The sequence below is a fragment of the Channa argus genome, chromosome 9, assembly GCF_033026475.1.
Source record: "Channa argus isolate prfri chromosome 9, Channa argus male v1.0, whole genome shotgun sequence".
In the NCBI taxonomy this organism is placed as follows: domain Eukaryota; kingdom Metazoa; phylum Chordata; class Actinopteri; order Anabantiformes; family Channidae; genus Channa; species Channa argus.
In genome coordinates, this window is record NC_090205.1 from 15,996,544 (window position 1) to 16,019,891 (window position 23,348).

The 23,348-nt window shown below is 37.3% G+C and overlaps 2 protein-coding genes across 12 annotated transcripts in view; both read left to right on the forward strand.

The window, feature by feature from the left end:
• The first annotated feature begins 1,970 nt into the window (after positions 1 to 1,970).
• Positions 1,971 to 7,959, forward strand: cd302 (CD302 molecule). The gene is made up of 6 exons (XM_067517076.1): positions 1,971 to 2,174; positions 3,621 to 3,746; positions 3,839 to 3,949; positions 4,254 to 4,436; positions 4,636 to 4,656; positions 4,757 to 7,959. The coding sequence occupies exons 1-6, from the start codon at positions 2,093 to 2,095 to the stop codon at positions 4,957 to 4,959; spliced, it is 726 nt and encodes a 241-aa protein (XP_067373177.1). The 5' UTR covers positions 1,971 to 2,092; the 3' UTR covers positions 4,960 to 7,959.
• Positions 7,960 to 11,700: 3,741 nt separating this feature from the next.
• The window catches only part of LOC137133427 (bromodomain adjacent to zinc finger domain protein 2B), a 44,517-nt gene continuing 32,869 nt past the window's right edge, over positions 11,701 to 23,348 (forward strand). For 5 of the 11 annotated variants that reach the window (XM_067517051.1, XM_067517052.1, XM_067517056.1 and 2 more), the window contains exon 1: positions 11,707 to 12,030. The gene's annotated coding sequence lies outside the window, so the exon portion shown is untranslated. Of the gene's footprint in view, positions 12,031 to 23,348 lie in introns of all 11 variants that reach the window. The other 6 variants (XM_067517059.1, XM_067517061.1, XM_067517055.1 and 3 more) reach the window with 4 other exon arrangements.

The window sequence follows — 23,348 nt, forward strand, 5'->3', positions numbered from 1 at the left end:
GGTTCAAAAATTAAACAATGGAAGAAGAAAAGTCAGGTCCCCCTTTGACTGGGGTGATTTTACAAGCTCAACTTGCTCTCACTGAATCATAAAGTGAATCACTGATAATTCTCTTCTTAAATAATATTGTACATTTATTGAAAAAGAAAATGTATTTCAAATTGACTATGCTAAGGTATAGAGCCTGAAGACAAAAAATGTGTAACTGTCAAAATATGAAAGAACAAATAAAGGATGGTAGCTTGAAAGAAAGGCATTTTTCCACCATATTCCTTTAAGCAAAACAATGCCCGTGTCTTAGGTGTATACTAATACTGCAGTGTTGCTGCTAAGAAAATGCATGGCCTGAACAGGGTGAGTTATGGGTATCAGGAGGTATGGTGTAGCATGGGTGGATGGGGCGGGGGTATCTGTGAGCAATCCTTGCCATGGCAGATGGATCCCGACGGTATCATGCAGGGTGTTGTGACACCCTACGTGAAGCCACCAGCTCCAGACGAGGAGCAAAACTCACGGTCCAGCTGTCTGTGTTTATTGCCACCTGCGCCTGCAAGCAATGGAGTTGAAACCCTGTCTTCCTCCCAAACAAAAGACATTATGCCCCTGAGGCTCACTGCTTCCCCTCTGCCTCACCCAGTAAGACAGGAAGAGTCCATGTTCTGAGGGGACTTCTTTTTCGTGAGATGATAGTTTAGGCAACACTTGGACTGATACTTGACTAGATATCGTATGTTACCAATGACAGACTAGGTACAGGAACCTGGACTAAACACTATATGATAATCAGCTGCAGTACTTCTGCAATAAATACTCAATTTCACCTTTTGTTGAGATCATATAATAGAGCTGAGTATTAAACTTTGTAGTACTATTGCACTGGATTGCAGTAAAATGGAAGATAATAAATTTACACACTATAAGGAAATACGATATGATTAAGCCTGCAACACATTATTTCATTACCATGTAAGTGGCCAATTATTTTTTTTATTAACCAATATTTAGGGTATTATGATTAGCAAGTTGTGAGCACTTGTAGTGTCTCCATTTTCTGACCAGAGGTAAAAAAAAAAAAAAAAAAGTTTAAATTATGATTTATAGCAGAGCAAATGTGAAAATATTCACACTTAAGTTGATGTTTGGATAACCACTCATCAAAACTAATTTTCTCAGCCTAGTTGATCAATTTTTGCTTCTAGATCTGCACATATAGATTTACATGTACTGACATACAACTAGCTGTGGACATTTGAGTAAAGTTATTTTTTAAATATGTCTTTTGAGGTGGGCTTTTTCAAACGAAAGCAAAATTACTACCAGGGAGCAAGATGGTGTTGAATAATACCACAGATAATGTAACACTCCACTGATAGGGAGCCTTAAAACCATGATCAGCTCCAGAAGAGAACAGAGAGGCGGAGCATCCCAATTTTTAATATATGGCTGTAAATGCTTCAATAAACCGATCATTGAGCTGAATGAATATAACATACGGAGAATAAATGGGATACAGCAATTGGTAGACAGAAATGTTTTATTTTAGACGGTAGAAGATGGGACCTAGAAATGTAAACTAATATAGCATCAGTGAGTTTAAAGTTTCCTGGTTTCCAGTACAGTTTGCAGAGATCGCTGAAGCTGGATGTATGAAGAGCACGTGCTGAAACACCACGGACACTGGTGACCATCGTGCGCACAGCGCCACCAAGAGCTTCGTGCCTCAACAACTTCTACAAAATGTTTTTTTTTTTTTTTTCAGTGTCAACTCATTTGATCCATATGTACTGTGTTTATATATTTCATCTCTATGTTGGACCTTTGTAATTAAACCAGCAGCTGCAGCCAACGTTCATTGTTAAATGTAACAAGCAATATTAACATTATCTTGTGAGGTGGAATCAGTGTGTTTGTGCGTGCCAGTGTGTGTGCGTGCGTGCGTGCGGTGCGTGTGTGTCTGTGTGGGTGGGAGGGCTTTCGCTCGCTTTGCTGCTGACACCCGAGTCGAGCAGTCAGAAACTAGTTTGGTGCTAACTTACCAGCGTTAGCTGTCAACGCTACGTCGTGATTTTTTTTTTTTTTGTTCTCGGCTGTCATGGAGTCGTGGAAGAAAAGCCAGCGTTTCCGATTCGGCGTCTTTTTATTGTGTGTACATCTTCAGCTGGTTTTAACGGGAGGTAAGAATTTCCAAACGAGTTTCCTCGACGATAAACTACGATGGTAACGTCATATTTCCACGCACAGCCGTCGACCTTAGCTTAGCACGGGCCTGTGTTTACTGTCTGAACTTTGCACTTTATGTTGGATCAACGCATGGATTCACTTGGTAAATTTTATCAGTAGACTGATGCTACACGTAGTCGTCCATGTGTAACTGTTGCCAACTTTCCTGTATTTCAACACAGGCTGTAACTTTCCATGAAACATAAGTTATGCGCACAGCTGTCCGTGCGTAATCGACAGAAAGGTTACTTAACGTCCACTTGTTTGTGCTGCAGTTTTTTTTTTCCGAGAACAAACTATGCAGATTGAAAATTGCATGTTTTCCGGTTGCCCCACACCAATCTTGGCAACAAAACACATGTAGACTTTTGGACAGTAGACTGACACCTGCACGAACTTAATACGTTGCACTTTTACACATTATTTACACTTTTTGATTCAGCCTGCGCTCTGTAGTCAATGCTAAAGAGTGAAAACATTTTGGTCATTTGTTTTTTTCCTCTCAAACTATCTCAGTTTGGATGGTTCATCAATGTCATCTCAACTATCATCTTCGTGTCTCTCCACAGTTTCTTCTGTGGGGTCTAAGGTTGTTGGCGACCTGATCAATGGCAAACTCTAGGAAGTGTCTTTGTTGCTCCAAACGTTATTTTATACTAATTGAGACCACTGTACTCCCAGGAAAATTCAGTTTTGGAAACCCTTGATGAACTTCTCCCCAACAATTTTTCTCAGCGGCCTCCAGAGAGTGTCTTGGTCTTAATGACTGGGTATTTGTCATGACATGCAGTGTAGGAGCTTACATGAACAGGTGTATGCCTTTATACACTAAGATGTTGAGTCAGTTGAGTTTGGCACAGGTAATCCAGTTACCAACAAAGGGGTAAATGAGATTTCAGTTTTACTTTTTTTGATAAATGCACAGATATTTCTCATGACATGTTCACTTTGTCATTACTGGCTGATGGGCAAAATTGCAGTTATATCTATTTATAATAATTGTACACAATAACACATTAAAATATACTAGAAATCTGACGTGTTTTTAAAGCAACACAAACCAGAGTTTTAAATTATTTGATCCTAAATAAGCCGTGCAGAAAAACTATAAGAGGAAACGGTGTCGAAAATCGTAAGAGCATTTGTCACACACACACTATACCAATAATGAGGAACAATGATCACAAGTTGAAACTCAGCAAAAGCCTAATATCCAATGTACACACAAGTAAAACCCACTGGAGGTTTCAAAACTGTGTTAAGTTGCATCCAGCTAGACAGAGTACAGAGTTGTTGCACCCTCTTAAAATGCTGATTTGACAGTGTTTGCTGCTTAGTCGCTCATGTTTCATAAAATGCTTTCTTTCCATCACTATGTCTTGTCTTCTGACTTTCCTCAGACTGTCCTGCAGACGGACGCACCTGGGTTCCCTTTAAAGACCAATGTTACCACTTTGTGCATGGAGAAGAAGACCAGCTCAAAAGCTACACTTTTGATAGAGCAAAGACCCTTTGTCGGGGCTCTGGTACATACTTTCAGTTTTTTCAGATAAGAAAACTGATTAAATGACACCTACTTTTGTTTTCTCATACTGTACATTGCTATGCTTTTTTTAAGGGCTTTTGACCATCCAGAGTGCTGAAGAAAATGACTTTGTCATTGAATATAGCCAAAAGGTGTGGAAAGGCAATGTCAATGCATGGCTAGGCATGTATTTTGACACAGATGGTAAGTACCAAGTGACCAGAAGCCTTTGAGAACATGCTGGCTAACTCACTGAGACCTTGGAAACAGTAGTCACAAGACTTATTGTTTTATTTGTCTCAAAGCAAATGTTGTCTAAACAAAATATGAGCCTCCCTCCGTTAACTTGTCCCATATTTTCTGTGTCTGCAAATATTGAAGTCACTCATCCTGAGTCAACTTAAGGAATTATAAGGCACATTATTTATTGAAATTATCAGTTGGTTAATATGACTAATAATATGTGGCTGCCTGTCATGCTAAAATACTGATTGCTGTATCCTCTTAGTTGATGACATGAGGTGGTTTGGAGAGGAGCCAGTGAGTTTCACTAACTGGGAGGGCCCCCCAAATGAATCTGACCTCATGCCCATAGAAACATGTGTGGCTCTGCACAGCAACACAGGAAAGTGGGAAAATGTCAGCTGTCAAGAGGAAGTGGAGAATGGAGTGATTTGTGAAGCATCTCAGAGTAAGATTTACAGCTTCTTTTTTTATCCAACACATAAAATCAAAGTATCACATGTTGACTTGCTACATGTGTCTAAGATTTTATTACAACAACTTACAAGTATGTGGGAAGTACATGTGACTTCAGGTTTGGTTGTAAGTCCCAAGGTAGGGATTGTTTTTTCTTACCTCATTTGGGATTTTTTTCTTCCTTCCTCCAGGTTCAGTGCAAACCAAGAAGAGTAAGTTGAAACTTTATTTGTTTTGTTTTGTAACTTATTCATTAATGACTTAGCATTGACATTAGTCACCCGCCTTACATTTGATCTTCTCCCCCCTCAGAACCCAGTGCACTGCTTTCTGCCCTGGTCATTCTCAGTGTGGTAGTTATCATTGGAGTCTCAGCAGTTATTTGGTTTCTGCACCAGAAGCACAACTTAGGCACTACTATCTTCACAGCGTTTGAGTACCACCCTCCATTCCGAGTACTGGAAACAGACCAGTCCTGTCTGGTGGAGGCTGAGGAGACTGACAGCGTGCCATAGTAAAACTTTCTCTCTATTTCACACTGGGAAGCATCCTCACTGGGTGGTTGTCCATACAAAGACAAGCCTACTGCTAACAGTTACTGAATTGGTTTTTGGGTTAACACCTGTCAATGTCTTCATTCACAATAATTCAGTGTGATTGTAAGAAAAGTGACACCAGACTTATTCCTATACTAACCTCTTCACTGTGGCACATAAACACCTCGCTACTTCTGCTTCTTAGTAATCTGCACTAACAAAGTTAATTTTTCTGATTGGTGGATTTTTATCAGCAACTCTATCCTGATGTTTCTATCACCTATGAAATAGATGTAAGAGGTTATTATCCTGCACTACTTATTGCTTGGATAACATTTTATGTAAGAGCAAAGCAAATTAGTATTGCATTCCCATTAAGATGAGAGTGTAACGAAATGAGGATTAGAGCAAAAGTTTAGTAGGTACAACTAGCTAAAACTAATGCGGTCTCGCTATATATATATATATATATATATATACACATATACAATAAATTCTGTTTTCGTTTTTTTTTTGTTGAAAGTGATGTGTTCATTCAAGAGTATGATCCTTTATAAAGATGCAGTTTGTGGTGCTGGGGAATTATGTTGCCTTATACTGAGAAGTTCGGCTAATTTATAATCAAAAATGATCATACAGGTAAATCAACACCTCTCTAAATCGGTTTCAACAACAAAAAAAAAACGAACATTTATTGCTGGACTTCTTTATTAGATTATATTAATTTTAGCAAGGTGAACCTAATAAGCTGCCAACTGAGTGTGACAGTTGGTGTAGTGTCAGCTCAGTCTTTCTCTGCATTTCCCTAATGTAACCAAACTAGACAGTTTTGTAAGTGTTCCATGTTCCAACGTGTAATGCAAGCTCTAAATGTTTCTTCCAAGCCTAAACCCTTATGTCACACGGATTACATCACAGCTCATAGGCAGACGTTGCACAGCAGTCTTCAGGGCAACAGAGGGCGTGATACAACCATTATCAAAGGCTCCCATTTGTATAAATTTGTATAAATGTCTACATTTCTTGGGACTGTCCCCCTGTAAGCAGTATTAGAAACAGGAAATCTCAATCACAAGCTATCACATGCACATGTATGTAGCTTAACATGAACATGAGCCTAAATAGAGTATGAGCAATTGAGCATGGTTACAAGTAAATGTAGCCAATGATTTTTCCTACCATCTTTAACCATTAGTGCCACAGAGGGATCCTGACCACTTACCTGACATTCAGCCATGTGGACTAAAGTGGTTCAGGCAGAACACTATTCTACTATTTTTCATGTAAGATTAACATAAGTATTTGCATTAGTGTCTACATTCATTCCAGGTTATTTTATAGCTGGCTTTCAAATATTCACAGGTTATCTTTCATTTGTGTTTTTAAATGATTTAAAGATAAAATCATTTTTCCTTCCTTTTTATAATTTCCTCCTTCCTTTCCTTCCTTTTCTTCCTTCCTTGTTGTCCCATGAAGTCCTAAATAAGCATTATTATTGGTTTGTTTTAAAGAAGGAGGTTATGGTCTTGATGCTGTAAATAAAAAGACTCACAAGATTAATGACAATCAAGATTAAGCCATGCATTGGGTATGTTGCAAACATGGCAAATATCCCTCTTGATAGTGTTAATGCATTTCCAACAGCATGAATGCGTTTGTGCAATATCAGACATTACTTTGACAGAATCTGAGCCCATATGTGTGTTTCACAATAAAGTATGTTTGACTACAGGAAGTACTCTTGTACACTGATGTAATTCAGGGCGTTGTATGAAGCAGTAACTGGGTGTTTTTGTAATACTATGGGATGGCAGCCTTCCAGGCTTGAGTTTTTCCATCAGTGTCACATATTTGAGGAAGAAAAGAGACTAAGATATGATCTGACTGATTTATATAGAACATTCTTGCTTTATGCAGTATATGCATGTCAGTGTATACTGATGGAGTAGAGGATGAATTAGGTCTCTTAAACTTGGGATGAAGTCTTATTAGTTCTGAAAAGACATCTACATCATTGTCATGTGAAAAGTTTCACTCCCTTAAGGTGTCCACTGGCTTTGTTGACATCTCAGCATGGCCCAAGATGAATCGGAGCTGAAAGAAGCAAAATGTTTTATGTCCTTCACGCAAATCTAAAATTATATTATTCTGAAGTTTGTCATCAAGCATCTTGTCTTTAAACAATGGTGTGCACACACAAAAATATACATACAAAAAAAATACTTTTTCACTCAGCATTCTAGATGATATCTACATTTGGCCACCAGGGGGGACTGAGTAACATTTTGTCATATACCTTATTTTTGCAAGGAAGGCATTTCTATTTCATCAATTTGATGAGGCCTAAATTAATGATGGTATTTTGGTATTTTTTGTTTAAACGGCTGGGCACCATTGTTCACACGTGTAAATTAAGGAATTTCTCAATTCAACTGAATTTACCTGCAACAAACAATCCACCATTAATCTTACTAAAGGGCTAAGAAATACAAAGTCACCAGTTTGTAAAATATTTTTTTCACCTGAACAGATTCACATTTAAATTGTCACACACCTTTTGCCTCTGTCTTTCTGCATGTTTATAGAATATTTAAATTCTTCATTGCTGCGCTCACTTCCTTTATTTTTGTCTTTCATGATTAGCTTATAGCCAGTGGGAAATGTGCTGATCATTGGTTTCTGATGTCGATAGATGTGGTCTAGTCGACAACAATGGAAATGCAGTTATTTTCTAGGATAAACTACTACTCCAATTATCTAGTGGGTTTAAAGAATCAACATAACCAGGTAACTTGATCAAAGATTAGAATAGATTAGGCCACTTGGGACGTATGGGGCCCTGATCTCTGCAAAAGTAAACACTTATCTTTACGTGAATGCAAAGAAAATTCAGTATAGTAGATGACGTCTAGAATATAGTGTTAATCAAGTTTATATTTTCTAAAGTTTATGTTGTCGACAATAATTAATATAAATGAATATCTTAAGGCTTTTGGTTCTGTTACACATCAGAAATGCAAACACAAAAGTAAATGTACCACATTTAAATTTGTATTGTGAAAAATCTTAATTGTTTGTCAGGCCTTTGGACATGACTTGCCTGATTAGATTTTAGCAGATATTTATATTTTCTTCAAATTCAAGTTTAACGGTTTTTCAAATACGAAATATGGATTCACTCATGGATATGCAACTAAGTATATTTAATTGAAGTTACAGTAACTGAATGTTCTTGAAAAGCCTTTGAATGAAACTCTGAATGGTGCATTCCGAAAGCTTGGAATGTGACTGCAAATGTTCTTATTATACAAAAGTGTTCATGTACTAGCCTGTTCCCTGAATTGTTGCCTTCATCTCAGATTTCTTTCAAAGATTCAAATAAAATAATGAAGGAAAGAATGACTGGAAAAAAAGACAATTTAGTCTGATTATCAGTCTGTACAATGTCGGCTGCTCCTGCCCAGATTTGTCATTTGTTGTAATGCAACAGACAAGTGTTTAGATACTGTGTACGTCACCAGTAGCAGAGAAGAAAATTAAGCAAAAGGACAGTTTTCTTAAATTTGTTTTTATGCACAGATAACTAAAACAATTAATCGCAACACCAATACCCTGAAGAGCCCCATTTGCTTTTTTTTTAACTTAGAAATGCTGGGCTTGAATTTAATATGGGATTAAAATCGTCTTTCCTGTTTAACTGGGATATGTGTATTTTATTCATTATGACAGAGGGGCTGTTGCCTCATCACAAAGGCTGTAATGTCCTATTTTAGATAAATAACAGCAAATGAATTTCGTTCACACATCTGCCACACCACTGCTTGGATAAGGAAAAGGTCGATACTGACCCAGAAAGACTAATTAAAATGGACATTGGTATGCATGAATAAGATATGACATACAGCAGCGTGACAGATGGAATGAAAATGAGAGCCACACTAAGTCATAAGACATACGTTCTTCAAGCCTGCAAATTATCCAGTTAATAGAACACAATGCAGAACAATAGAACAAAAAAGAGGCACTTGCAAACACACGCCTTTCTAGTTTTGCCACAATCACATCTCTCCTTTCTCATTATTCTCATAGATTTGTTATTTCTGTGCTCACTCATCCTATTTACTTCATCCTTTATGTTCCTGTCTTTCTCGGGAAAGGTTTCTGTACACAGAAGTGTAGAGCATCTGTTTCATATGTCCTGGAAGTCTCATGTTTCTCCCCCTATTTACTATCGTAGAAAATGCTCCACTTAACAGAGAAAACCAAAGGCCACTACTTACATTAGGTGACTGCTCTCTGATCTGGTAATATATTATTTTTTAAATACTCTTTTCAAGGCATGTATTAGTTTTCTGCCATTTTTTTACCACCTACTGTTAAAAGAAATGTACAAATGTGTACAAGGACTCTTTGGGCCTGACTTTATTTAATTGTATGATTTGTTTTCTGCAAAAAAAAACAAAAAACATTGCATTACATTATTAATTTAGCATTTATCAACAAATAACAAAGAGCAAATGTACAGTGCGACGAAGAGTACAGGCTTACTATACTTGATGACTCATGTATGGCAGTTATTAGGGATTGGTCAGCTCAGAGTTTTAACAGCACATTTGACACATTCAACAAAATAAAGTTAGCAATGAATGTGTCCTGTTTGTTTGTTGTTGTTTGTTTTTTTTTTTTGCTTTGCTTTTTGGCAGCGTTGGAAGGCTTTGGTGTTAAAGCAATCAGCTTCCTGTGTACTGACATGATTAAAATCTGTATTATTTAAATATGTCAGGGAAAATAATCACTGACAGTGAGTTCAACTCGTGTGCCTTAAAGGTATATTCAGCTTTTTTGAGGACAGAAAAATAATAATTAATGAGGAAGTCTTAATTTGTTTTCCATCAGTCTCTAGAGAGATCATCTTTGCTGTGTCTTTGGTATCTCATTATACTTTCTAATCAAGACTCTTTAAAAAATCCCTCTAAAGCGGACAGACTGTTTGCCCTTCCCCCAGCATGATGCATCCATTACAGCCATCGACTGCAACTTATGTTAAAAATGACCAAGGTAGGCTGACATTTTGATTATACAAAATGAAAAACAACAGGCAGAAAGGGCTTTGAAAGGTGACAATGCTTTGATCACTATGCCCATACTCACTAATACCAGATTGTCCAAGACAATTAAAAACCCCAGGTATCCAGTGGCTTGGCTGACAAATGTATTAAATCATTTCTTCCTCCCTTACCTTGTGTTCATCTGGTCTGCAGGCTTTGTGTCTGCAGCATCTACAATGCCACAGAATTAATGCAGGAGAAAAAAATCAATGAGCACAAAGGGATGGTGAATAAGCAAATACTAAACCTGTTTTAAATTACAAATGCTGATTAAGGACTTTTTTCTTCACATCTTTAATTTAAACATGCCTTTGTGCGTTAATTACTGTATCCAATTAGTTTAGCTTCATGTATTGTGTGCTTTGGCAAAAGGCAGTGCACTGCACTGAAATCTACTTTGTCACATCGACAATGAAAGACAGCATTCTTTAGTGTTTTTTGAGAAATTAAAAAAAATTAATTCATTGGCAAAATCCACTGTAAAAACACATAATTCTAGATTTCATTTATCCCAAATAAAAGAGAGTAAGCCTTAATGTTGTTCATTTTTAATGCTTGCTGCCAAATGTATGGTCACTTAATGATCAGGAGAAAAGGCAGATGTGGGCAAATGGAGCATTGAAAAACTCATTGTCTGACCTTAGCAGTCCACCCTTTGTTACAGAGGAAGCTCCCCAGGGTCATTTTGCTTTTTAACCATTCAGTTCTTCACTTGTTCTAATTTAGTGGGCTCCTTGTCGCAGTTTTATTACAGCATGTTGCCTTGTCTAAGTTCTAACCTTTTAGTATGTTGGCCGTTGAAAGAGTCTCTTTGATGTTTTTGCCCTTCAAATAAAATTTTGCTTGTAAGAAAATAAGAATGGACTAACTTGTTATATATAGCAAAGCACCATTAAATCTTTAAAAGGCACATTATTGGTTTGGTCAGCTGGTTTTAGTTTCAGATAATAGACTATACTATTCTATAAGGTATAAGCACCTGTGCCTACTTTCCCAAACAGCTGACATGCACTGACAGTGCGTCCTTACACATTTTTGCCCTTATTTTTAATGCAAGAATCAGTAAACTCATGTGTGGATTACAGGAAGGAGCTACAGGGCACCTGCCTACAACAAAAAGTGCTGGGAACCATGGACACGAGCCTCTGAAGTTAATGTTCATAGACACAAGATGACTGCAAAACATGCAAAACAACTAAAAAGTAATAAACTTCCTACAATTACAGACAAACACAAAATTATCAACAATAAATGAAAATTTATCAGACTAAATATAAAAAGAAAATGTTGGTGCCTTTTTCTGTCTAATCCCAGGGGCTACAAATAAACCCAGAAAATCTGCAGTTGTGGTTGACTATTTAAAAAAAATAGAAGGACTGTTTTCACAATCACACAAGGGCTATGATGGAAACAGAACAGGTTTGTTGTGAAGGAGTTTGCTCACCTGTAGTGAACAGACTAGGGTTGTTGTTATAAGAAAGATTGACATTTTTGAATGACAGTATTTTTTTTATGAGAATGCGAGCATCAAGTTTAAAGGTGTGACTGTTTCCTGTTGGTGGATGCTCCACCTGTCGAAGTCGTCATGTTTTCACCCATGTGAAATGACTTGAGGATGACAGACAGCTTGTGCACCTGCTGTCTGAGGAGAAAAGTTTGCATTGTAGCAGCCTTGAGCTGACGTCACTGCTCCCGAGGTGCTCGGGGTGAACCGGGGGAGAGGAGAGGAGAGGAGAGGAAAGGAAAGGAAAGGAAAGGAAAGGAAAGGGCGATGAGTCTCCTCAATCTGCGAGTGGACACCAACACGTCCGCTCACATCCTCAGCGGGACTCATTCACTGACCAACCCTCCTTCAATGTCCCTCAGTCTCCTTGTGACAGAGTCAAATCGGGAAGTGAACTAGTGCCAGTGGAAAAGGAATACACCGATTTTCGACGCTGAGGTGAGTTAACCTGTCTGCACTTTGGGTTTTGGAGACTTTTTCGCCTTAACTTACTAGTTTCCTATTACTAACTAACGTTTGATGTTTATGCACAATTATGCAGCCGGGGCTAATCTAACAACTAAGCTAATAGTTTTTTATTTAATTTTTTTCTAAGCCAGTAGCAGCGTTTCACACATTAGCTCCGCAAATTTAACACGGCGATAAATCTTTTTTTAATTTCTTTTTTTAAAGTTAACGTCAAAGTGAGTGCAGCGTTTACAGAAGTTGGCGAGCTAATCTTTGTCCACAATAAAAATGTCGTTTTGTTGAATTTGTAACTCGGTTTCGAAGAGAGTTGAGCAACTAACGATAACGTTAAGGTAACACCGGTACTTGGCTCAGGCTGAGCTGTTCCGTCAGTGTCGTCTTTACCTTGCAGCGTGGATCTGGTCTTTGTTGCCATCTAGTCCACTGTGCGGACCCACCGTGGGTCCTGAAACGTTAACGGACAAGCGATGCAAACGGTGTAACGTTAGCTCCATAAGTAAACTTGTCTTAACATCAGGTTTTAAGCTCGCATCAGGCATCTGGGGGCTGTATCATACACAAAGTGCTGCCTGTGAAATGCTTGTTGTGGTTTTAAGATTCGTGTGATAACATGACATGAAATTATCCATCTATTGAATGAGGGTTTTCTTAACGTTTTATCTTTTAATCACATTGAATTGTTATTAACGTTTAAAACTGCCCACTGGTCCCACATCCCTCCCCCTCTGCTCTTTTTGTGACTTCCTCATAAAGGAAAGCGCAGCTAATGCTGCAGCTGCAGGCTTGGCTGAAATTTACCCTTTGAGATTATGACAATACCCTCCATTTTTCTGCTTTCATATTAAGAACGAGGCGTTCGCCATTTTGCACCATTTACATCAGTAATGCCTATGGAAAGTTATGAAACTTTGGAGCAGAACAAACTGAATGATAAAACCCTGTTTTCGAACTACTTGTAATTGAAACAGTTAAATGTCAGTGCTCATGAGATATCACTTTCCTCTTGCTGCAACATGTCATTATGTTGGTTGGCAACACAACCTCCTAATGCCCTGGCCCTACCCCAAACTTGAAGAAAATATTATTTAAAAACCGGTAGATTTACTCTGTCATAATTCAGGAAAAGCACAGACTGGTACACAGACCACAAATGATCAATGTAGAGAAATAGAAAGGTTATAAATAAATACATTATTAATACAATTTTAAGGGCAGTTGTTCGAACAGACTATGATTAGTTATATGATATCACGATTGAGATATCCTAAACAACATTAATCAGATATTTTAACTCAGGGTAGGAAGAACACAAGTTTAACTAGACTAACTGTTGTATTTAAGTGTCTGTAAAGCCGTGACGGCAAAACCAGCTTGCACCAAAAAAAGTTGATGATAGAAATGAACACACATCAGCCTCGTCCAGACTTTGCCATGAGAGCAAATATACGTAAATCATGTTGATTATATTAATTTCACTTGGATCATTTAGTGTGTTTAAGCAGACATCGTTTGATTGCTAAAAAGGAGAGCTGGGTCGTCTTTAGAGATATAAAGGTACTAATGAACAACTGTGATCTCTTTACACACACACCCCTAGTGAAATGGCAGTAAACATTTTTTTGGTGAAGTTCATCATTTAAATTACTTCAGTAGTCAAGGCAGCAAGATAAATCAGATCACAGCCTTGATATGTTATGCGTGCATCCAGTCACTGCCAATGAATCAAATCACAGGTAGAAGGTCATAAAATTTGCCGTATTTTTATTCAGAACACTTGTCCTTGAAAACATCTGCAGAGAGAACAATAAAAAGTGTTAGTGTTACTATTATGAGCTTTTGACATGGAGAAAATAAATGAATGAACAACTTGACATTTAAGTTTTTAAAAATGTGGCAGCGTTTTGATCTCCCAGGTTTCAAAAGCAAATGGAGTTTCAGTATTTGAAACGAAAGCTACCTTTTTCTTCAATAACTTTATGAAATCACTAGAGAAAAAAAAAGTGCCAGGTGTACTAGATTTGTACATTTATTGTGCAGAACTGATCACAGTCCTCATCATTGCAAGTGTTGATCACATCATTGAACGTGTAACTTCTCTGACTTCTAATACTCCCCTTGCTGTAGTTTTAAAGGCTCCATTTTAATGTTTTTGTGGCTCCTTTTAAGTCCCCATTTTCCCTTTGGCTGGCTAATAATTGTGTGCTCACCCATTTTCACCCTGTCTCTCCTATTCTTACCCCTTCCACAAGTTTGCACTCATTAATCAAAGTGCTGGACTCCTGCTGAGGGCTGAACAGGTTCATCAATTTGGCAGCCAGTTTGCTGTAAGGAAAAGTGCAGAAGCTCTTAACACACAAGCATAAATAAATCTATAGCCTTTATATGCAAGCCCTGAAGGTTAATGCTGTATAATTCAACGCACCCTCTTTGTCTGCTGTGATTGATGTTTTTAAACATGTAAGGCTTGACGGGAGTCCCTTTTTGTAGGTCAGTGTTGACACTTCATGATTGGGTGAGCTTGGGGGGGAGAGTAGCAAGAGGGTGGTGGATTATTAGGAATATGTCAGGGAGATTACTCTTTTTCACTCATCTTCCTGGTCTATTTTCTCCCCACCCGGAGATGCATGTCATGCTCTTTATTTGAACCAATGATGCTTCTGAGATTGAAGTCTCTCTACTGTGTTAATGGAGCTGATGTTTAAAATGCTAGTGGTCTTGTCTTTTTGGTAGGCTTTTTAGTATTTAAAGCCAACTGAGGTTGGATAAATTGAATGTATAATTCTAAGCCAGGTAGTTGCATATAGTAATCTAGGCCTTTTTATCCGGTTTCTGTTATAAACCAATCTGCTCTCAGACAACAATTGTGCCTTAGCAACCCTCTTTGGATTGATTCTTATGCATTTAAAATCGGCTCTCTGCTGCCACACTTTCCTCTTTAGATATACTAAACATGCTGCTGCAGACACTCTTAAAATATTTGATTTTTAACTTAATATTGATTGGTCTGAATAAAATTGTATCAGCAAAGGGTAAAATGTAAGTGTGCTTAGTGAATATAAAGTATATGAACGCTGACTACCACTGGAGTTGGTACACACATTATCTCTTTATTAATGCCACACTTCTTTCATTTTGTTTGGTACTGTACATTGGCATGAAATTTAATGTTACAAATGGCAGAAGCTTGACATTATTTGAATTTGTATAGGAGTTTGTATTGGTTTATTAGACCTCATAGTGTGAGATTAACAAAAATATATAAAGCTGCTTGCCTTGTTTTAGCAAAATAAACCTTCACCCTGACTTCACTAGCAAGCTGAAACCCTCAAATTATGTAACACACAGGCTGCCAAGTAGAGTATGAAAAAAGAACCGGCTATTGATACCAAGGTTACCAGTTATTACTCATTACTTAGTAAACAGTTTTCTTAGTAGAGGGGCCAATGTCTTTAAATGTTAAAATGAAGCCAGATAAATGGACAAGTGAGTAACTTGAGATGGCTTATCTTTGCAGCAGTAAAAGACCCGTTGTAAACAGCCAAGACTGGAGGATGACCTTTTACTCCTCGTTCACTAAATGAAACAGTCAAATGCAGAAGGTGATAATTTTTCTTACTCCGTTATTTATATCATAACACTTTACAAATGAAACTTTAACATGTAGCTGAGGCACAGCTATTGTTCCTGCTTTTGTGAGAGTTTGAAGGGCTCCATTTGTAAGTTACTGTTTACTGTTAACATTTTTCCTTATTTCAAAGTGTAGAGCAAGTGGCCATGTCTATAATATATGAAATCTATGAAAGTGTCAGATCTGTTAATTTTATCCAGAACCTTTTTGCTTTCAACTTTTTTTTTGAACAGAAAGTCATTGTACTTTCTCAGAGATGTTTAATTATAATCCACTTCAGTTTTGAAGAGATGTAGAGATGTCTTAACTTATAACGGTTTGTTTAATGTAGGCTGTAAGTCTATAGCTTAGATCTTGGAGATTTATTGAAATTGAGTATATATCAATCAGCCACACCATTAATACCACTCGGTGGCTTAAATATAAAAATATTAAATGTTTTTAATAAAGGGATTTTAAACTAATAAATGCTGATGTATTCTTATGGGTTAACTGCCTGTCACCACATAAGCTTGTTAAAACCAACTCACAAACAGTGATCTTTGATGCCTATTTTTATTAATGACTGTACATGTTTTGCCATAATTACCATAATCGGCATTGTTTAAAATACAAGGTTTTCTATGTGGAGTACTATTACTTTTGTATTTTAAGTAAAATGTAGATCAAAGATCAACGGCTTTCAGCTTGTCCCTTCAGGGGGTCGCCACAGCGGAATGTGTTTTTAAGTCGGAGGCCCTTCCTGCCGCAACCCTCCCATTTTTATCTGGGCTCGGGACCGGCACCAGGGTGGCCCTTGGTGGCTGGGTGGGGCCCCACCTCGTGGGGTGGGTTTCGAACCCGCAGCCTTCTGCAGCCCAACCCAATGCTCTACCACTCACCCACCAGACTCCCTTCTTTAAGTAAAATATAGATAATCTGCGTAATACTTTTACTTGAGTAAAAGCTTTGAAGTGATACTTATAATGGAGAATTTCTTTTAGGCCAATACTTGCACTTTTATTTGAGTATTGAATCTGTCTACTTTTACCACCTCTGCACACAGTGTATCACATTTAGCTGTGTAGCTGCAGGCTGTTCAACGTGGCCATGCTGATCCCTGTCCTCCGTCACAAAGGATAACTTTTGCAATTTTTTAAATTGATTGTATTGTCCTCAATCGCCACATAAACGCTTAAGTTCCTGGCTGAAATATTTAGAAGTGCTGAATTAGTCCATATAGTGCTACGGTTGTTTAAAATCAGTAAGGTCTTGATATGAAGAAATATGTCATCCAGTGTAGCAGTGTGTCTGACTGATATGTTTTTAATAGTATTTGGGGAACAACAGAGGTCTATCACAACAATGAACTAGCGATTCCAGACTGTAGTCTGACAACTAACCAAACATGAGTTGAGAAAATTCAGTGTTTTCTTAAGCATCTGTATGATGATTGTGGATATTATGATAAATTTAGTGTTAATGTTGTAGCTGATCAGTGTATACTGCAGTTCTATCTATTAAACATGGACCTTTTCAGGGTAGGGTTGATCTTCTGAAATTATCTTACCTAAGGCATGTACTGCTGTATTGTCCTCAATTTTATAAGCATTTTAGAGTAATAACCGATCCATAAGTGGCCAAAGAATGGCACAGTTTTGGTCTTACTATTATGAGTAGGAGTAAAAGGAATTTGTCAACAGTCTTAATTTAGGTGAAAATAGGAGAGATTTCCTAAGTGTAGAAGACCTCTGGTGGTGTCCTAACTGGTTAGGGATGGCTATGGGGCTCTTTAAAAGATATTTTTCGGGAAAAAAATAGATTTTAACTTTATTTTGTTGTTGTTATTTTGATCTTGTACAGGAAAAGAAAACAGAAACCACCAGAAAAGATTTTGCTGATTTCGTTTGGTCACAACCGACCCAATTAGCCATAAAAATCAAACTTTTGATCACTGTTACTGCAGCACAAATAATTTGCAGAGTTGTTAATTTTTTTCCCACCTATTGCATCCAGAAAAACAAGCTACACTTATACAGTATGTTAGTTTAACTGGTGTTCTTGGAGTCATCAATAACATCATCACCCCAAGCAACAACAGGGATTATCACAGCTTTAACACCTATGATTGTGGAGGCGAAATAGCCTATGTGACCCTTTATAGGACGAATGTTCTGGGGATGAGTGGGCTAAAACTTAATTTTTGTTAAGTTTTGTTGCCCAGTGTGTGATGTGTGTTTTAGCTATAAATTAAAACATATCAGAAGTTGGATTGATTTCAGCATTTCATTTTCCCACTGTGTAAAATTACAACCCTCAACTTTGGAAAAACTACAACATGTCACTTTGTGGCCCTGTAATGTGACTCACTGTGATATCTTTATAAATACAGGCCCTGATCTTTATTTGGAAAAGGCTCATATCAATAGAGGATTGTGGAATGCTCGTAGAAAAAAAAACCCATTCCAGCGAAGGGTGGGCAGTATCTTGATATACTCAACGTATCTCAACGTGCTTGTTCTCTGTGGGATATATTAAATAACTGTATTGTGAACACTGAATGCAAATTGATTACTTGATAGCATAAGACTTTCTTTAGTTAACAGTTAGAGGGTTTAATTCAGCGTCTATGAAATGCTGTACATGAAATATTTAAATGGTGGCCTGGTAGCTCAGGGAGTAGAGCGCTAGCCCCTGGGTGCCACCTGTGGTTGCCCACTGCTCCTCCTAGGGGGATGGGTTAGATGCAGAGAATGAATTTCATTGTAACATTTATTTATTGAGTTATCACCAAGAACGCTTTTCGTTCTAATATCTAATATTTAGATCAGGTAGCTCCTAAAAAAAAAATGTTTGTTTGAACATGTTATACGGCTCCTATTTTTGCTACTAGATTAAATCCACATTTACTTTAGAAACGCTAAATATAAGTGTCTGAATGGAATCTGTATTGGCAGGTAACATTACAAAAGAAATTGGATCCATATCAGGGCCAAACAAAGTGGATCTGGACATCCCTAGTGTTGTATATAGAGGTACATACAATATAAAGTTAAAACAGAGTGGTTTACGACTTATTATGTTTATACCACTCCAAATAATACTATGGATGTTACAACCCTCAGTGACTGGTATTCATAAGGGGCTACAATGGTCAAAATTGTTTTGGGTCTCGTATATTTTCAGTGCTTAGTCTTTGTAGGACAATTGTTTCCTACTGTTTGTTGGCCATGTAGTTCTCTTGTTGTATAGTAGATCATAACTATGACCAACTGTCCTGTGCTGTCTCCTGTGCTGGAGCTAATGTTTAAATTCCTGCTGATGTGTAAATTGAAGTCCTCATCTTTCCTTCTTTATTATTATTATTATTATTATTATTATTATTATTATTTGGAAAATAATAAATGGTAAATGGGACTGTTATTGTCTCATGTTGCAGATGCAGATCATTGATGTCACAGAACTGAGTGGAGTCTTATACAGTAAATGTTTATGTCCGCTACCCATTGTCCTTTTCTTTGAAGGGGCCCGTCTTTTTTTTCTATAGGAAAAATAAGTCTGCTTTGTTAAATTGGAAAATGTAACTAATGAATGGATATGCTGGACTAAGCTGCACACTTCATTTTAAAGTATCATTTAGGTATAGGATTAGAAATTTCCAATTAGGTTAAGATTTAACAAAGTTGTTCTTTATGAAATTAGTTTGCTGCTTTGTACTTTGCTCTCATTTTGTATCTAATTAATTTCTGTCTTTCTTAGTATTAGTGTGTCAAGGCTTCAGAATATATTTAAATCTCTTGGGGGAGAAGATAACTTTTTTTACTATGGGGTATTTTGAGATAAATTGCAGTGGGCCAAACAGGGATAATTGGTGATGTTGGAGTGATTCGGCTTCATTTTGAAATTTTATTTGGCCTACTCTGCCTATAGTAGTTTAAAACTATGCAGATGTTTTTGTCTACTATTATAAATGAAGGTTGTTAGCCCAAAACAGTTGTGGTGGGTGTATAAATGTAGTTCCCTTCAGCCTGAGCTATACTCTTTCAAAACGTGGAAGGTCTGTTTTTTGCAGTGCTGAATTAGGGGAGGGTTAATTTGCAGTCTTGCAAGGGAACGTTTATCAATGTCTCTATTGCTTCATTGTAGAGTGGGTGTGAATTGAAAAGAGGTGTTTATGATGAAACAGATTTCTTCCAAGCAGTAAATGTATGACAACAATTGCACTTACACTAAACTAACACAGTTTCAAAGCAGACAAATTAAAATTAAACAGTGTTGTAAGTGTTATTTACTTTGATGAAAGAGTAGAGAAACATAATCTCTCTCTCTTTCTCTCTCACTCTCTAGATATATATATATATATATATATATATATATATATATATATATATATATATATATATATATATATATATATATATATATACACACACACACATACATACAACTGCTTTTGTAACTGTCCATGGACAGAGACAAGTCATCTGCAGTGCAGTAGATCAGTATGATTGGTTTGTTAGTTACAGTATGCTGGCTTAAGTCAAACAGAGCTCTTTGCTTATTAAGTGTAGTGAATCACGTTACTGAAAAGCTTGGCATTCATATTTTGAAATCGGTGTACATATATAGTATGTATATGTGGAGCTGCTTGTGATTATTATGTTTTAGCTGCACTTACCTTATTAGCCACAATCAGCCCTAATTGGCCTTCTGTAGTTTTATCAAGTTCAATGAAACCACTTTTATAGCTAAGGTGTTGCTGTTGATCTGTGATCCATCAGCCCACTATTCCTATGTTAAAGACAAAAGACCGAAGCAAGTATAGCCTTCTCTGAGTTATTGATAAGCCTTTAAATATATATATATATATATATATATATTTATATGTGTGAACAGATTGCTGTGGCTATGTAATATGATGTTGCAGCAAATATCAAAGCCCTTTCTCCTTTCCACTTTTTCTGCCCCGAGGGGGAGTAACTTACATTCAAGACAGAAAAGTGAAGTGATGAAAGAACTGTCAATGCTAAACCAATGATTCATGTGAGTGATGCAATTGGAAAATCTATTACTTGGACACCGAATTGACATGCAATCTTCTCAGAAATGTAATGGTTATAGACACATTTAGCTTAGAAATATGTTATGTGTTTGGTTAGACTACTGGTTACATCCTAATACCTAAAGGAACTAATGGTCTGTGCTTTAAATAGAAATAAGAGCTTACAGTTGGTCTGTTCAGATAACCAGTTCTCTTTTTATGACCGAGGTACCATGTTGTCACACAACACATGTAATCTATGAAACAAAACAATGAAGATACATTTAGAACTTAAAACTATTGTCTTGATCTTGGCTCTGTGTTACATTTAATTAAGGCTGTGTCAGACCTGTCTTGAATTTTTGTTATTATGGTACATCACAGAAATGATTGATGGTTTACCAGTTCTTTTAGCTTAGCTTATACAAAAGGTGAAGTAATGTCTAATATTGCAGGGAGAATAAGAGACATCAGAGTCAAGGTTAAAACATTGCAGTTATTTTATAAATATTATGGTTGAATCCCGATTACTTTTTAAAATTTTTATACTGTGCTGTTTTCAGGTCAGATACTTTCTGCTAGTTTGTAGAGACAAATGGAATATTTAGGATAAGGATACTTTTGTCTGCTCTACAGGGATACAACTACTGGGAGAGGTATGGTACAGCAAAGAGCGACATGAAATGGAAGCGCAGTGGCTATTCATTTAACAGTTCTGTAGAAATCCATCAATCCATCAGCTATAATTGCTTATCCTGTTCAGGGTTAAGAGGGGCTGGAGTCTATCCCAGCTAACATGGGACAAGAGGAGGGGTACACCCGGACAGTTCGCCAGTCTTTCTCAGGGCCAAAACAGAGAGACACGCACAGACAGACCGACAACCATTTACATTTAAATTCTGACTTATGGGTAATGAGTCACCAGTTAACCTGGAGTACCTGGTACCTGGAGGAAAGCAATGCAAGAACAGGGAGAACACGAAGCTTTGAGGTGGCAGTGCTAACCACTCCACCACCGTGCTGCCCCATATGTAGAATTCAGTCAGCCTATATGCTTCTAATCAGGATTCTACTGGGGACCTTGCTGGATGCAAGGACATCTCTGAGGGGTGCAGATGGCAGTGAGGGAAATTTAATTTTCTTGGGTAGCCACGGCCAGCTGTGTGCCGTTCCTGCTTTACTGCTGGAATGGACAACCGGGACGTTTTGGTTCACAATAACATTTTACATCCAAACAAAAAAATCATCCATGTGGTTTAGTAAGAACACCCAAATGGGAAATCAATGCTGCCCTTGTCATTTTTTGGTGGTCTTGATTTTGCAGCTGATATAATAGACCTGTTCTGTATATTAGTGTGTAAAGCGGGAATTGTAAAGCTTTACATCTGCTCTAGAATACATCGAAATACACCTAAATATTATCAATGATAATAAAATCTTCACCATTCCTGAGTAATTCCATTTAGTTTTGTTTGCAGCCTGCAGGACCTGCACAAAAAGGATCTGTGGTGTCAGCATTTAAACATAGAGGTGACACCAAGGTGAATGCCAAGTTGTAAAATGGTTGAAAATCATTGATATTCTGACTTGGAGGCTGCAAATGGCTTGGTGGCAGATGGAGTCTGTGTCAGGGAAGAAAAATGGTAGCTCTGGAGCATCAATGCCATTTTCCCTATCAGCTCTGCTGGCGGGTGGTGACCTTCTGCCGCTCACAGAGATGCCCCAGCACATGATCCGTTATCTCCCTTGCTTACTTTTGCTTACTAAGCTATTAGGAAAGGATTTCAATGTCAGTTTTTTAAAGACTGATTGTATGTGCAATCACATGTTGGTTCATAAAGAGGAAGTAAATTGTAGCTAGTGAACAAGCAGGTTTTGTGCCCTTGTAAGCCTTGTAGGGTTGAAACAAGTGTGCATCTGTTTAGCTCCACTTATTTAATGTGTTTGCAGAGGTATCGTTATTAATTTAACTGAGTTCCATCAGTTCTTTTAACAGCTCTGTTAATGGGAGATATTCCTCAGGAATACAGATATATCACATGATATCAATTTGGCAAGTGCTTTTTATTAACACAGACTCAAAATAGATAATTTGCTAAGGTGAAGGTGTTTATGCAAATAATATTAATTTGTTAATGGTTCTTCTCATTACACAGATAACAGATACACAGAATAACACAATAATATTCAGTCATTATTCTTGGCTGTAAACAAATTTATGGCATAATAAAATATTGACTGAACCTGGGTAAAATGAGGAAAAGGAACAAATGGTGCAAAAGCAAATGACATTGAGACCCCAATTAAATATGTATGTATTTCAGCTTGATGGTTGATTTCATTAACAGATCTCATTGTTATGCATTGACTGTCCCCCTGCAGTAAAATGAATATTGTATTGATCTAGCCTGAGTACTCAAGAGGAAATATTTTGACTTAAGTGAAATTCTTGAGAAATTTAAAGGGACTTTCTATCTCATATTTGGATACATTTTCGTTCTTTTTTTGGTTAACCAAAATCGTTTGGTTCAGATATAAAAATCTGTTTACAAAACAAGCATTAATGATGGTCACTTGTCAAAGATATAGGAATTTCCTTGATCATGAGGAAGAGATAGAACATGTTATCTATAGGTGTTG

What these genes read in the sequence shown, in the direction of transcription:
- cd302 (XM_067517076.1), top strand. Translation starts at nt 2,093, where the DNA reads ATGGAGTCGTGGAAGAAAAGCCAGCGTTTCCGATTCGGCGTCTTTTTA. An exon ending in GATTTGTGAAGCATCTCAGA is followed by an intron (nt 4,437 to 4,635) that starts GTAAGATTTACA and finishes TCCTTCCTCCAG; the next exon opens with GTTCAGTGCAAACCAAGAAG. An exon ending in TTCAGTGCAAACCAAGAAGA is followed by an intron (nt 4,657 to 4,756) that starts GTAAGTTGAAAC and finishes CTCCCCCCTCAG; the next exon opens with AACCCAGTGCACTGCTTTCT.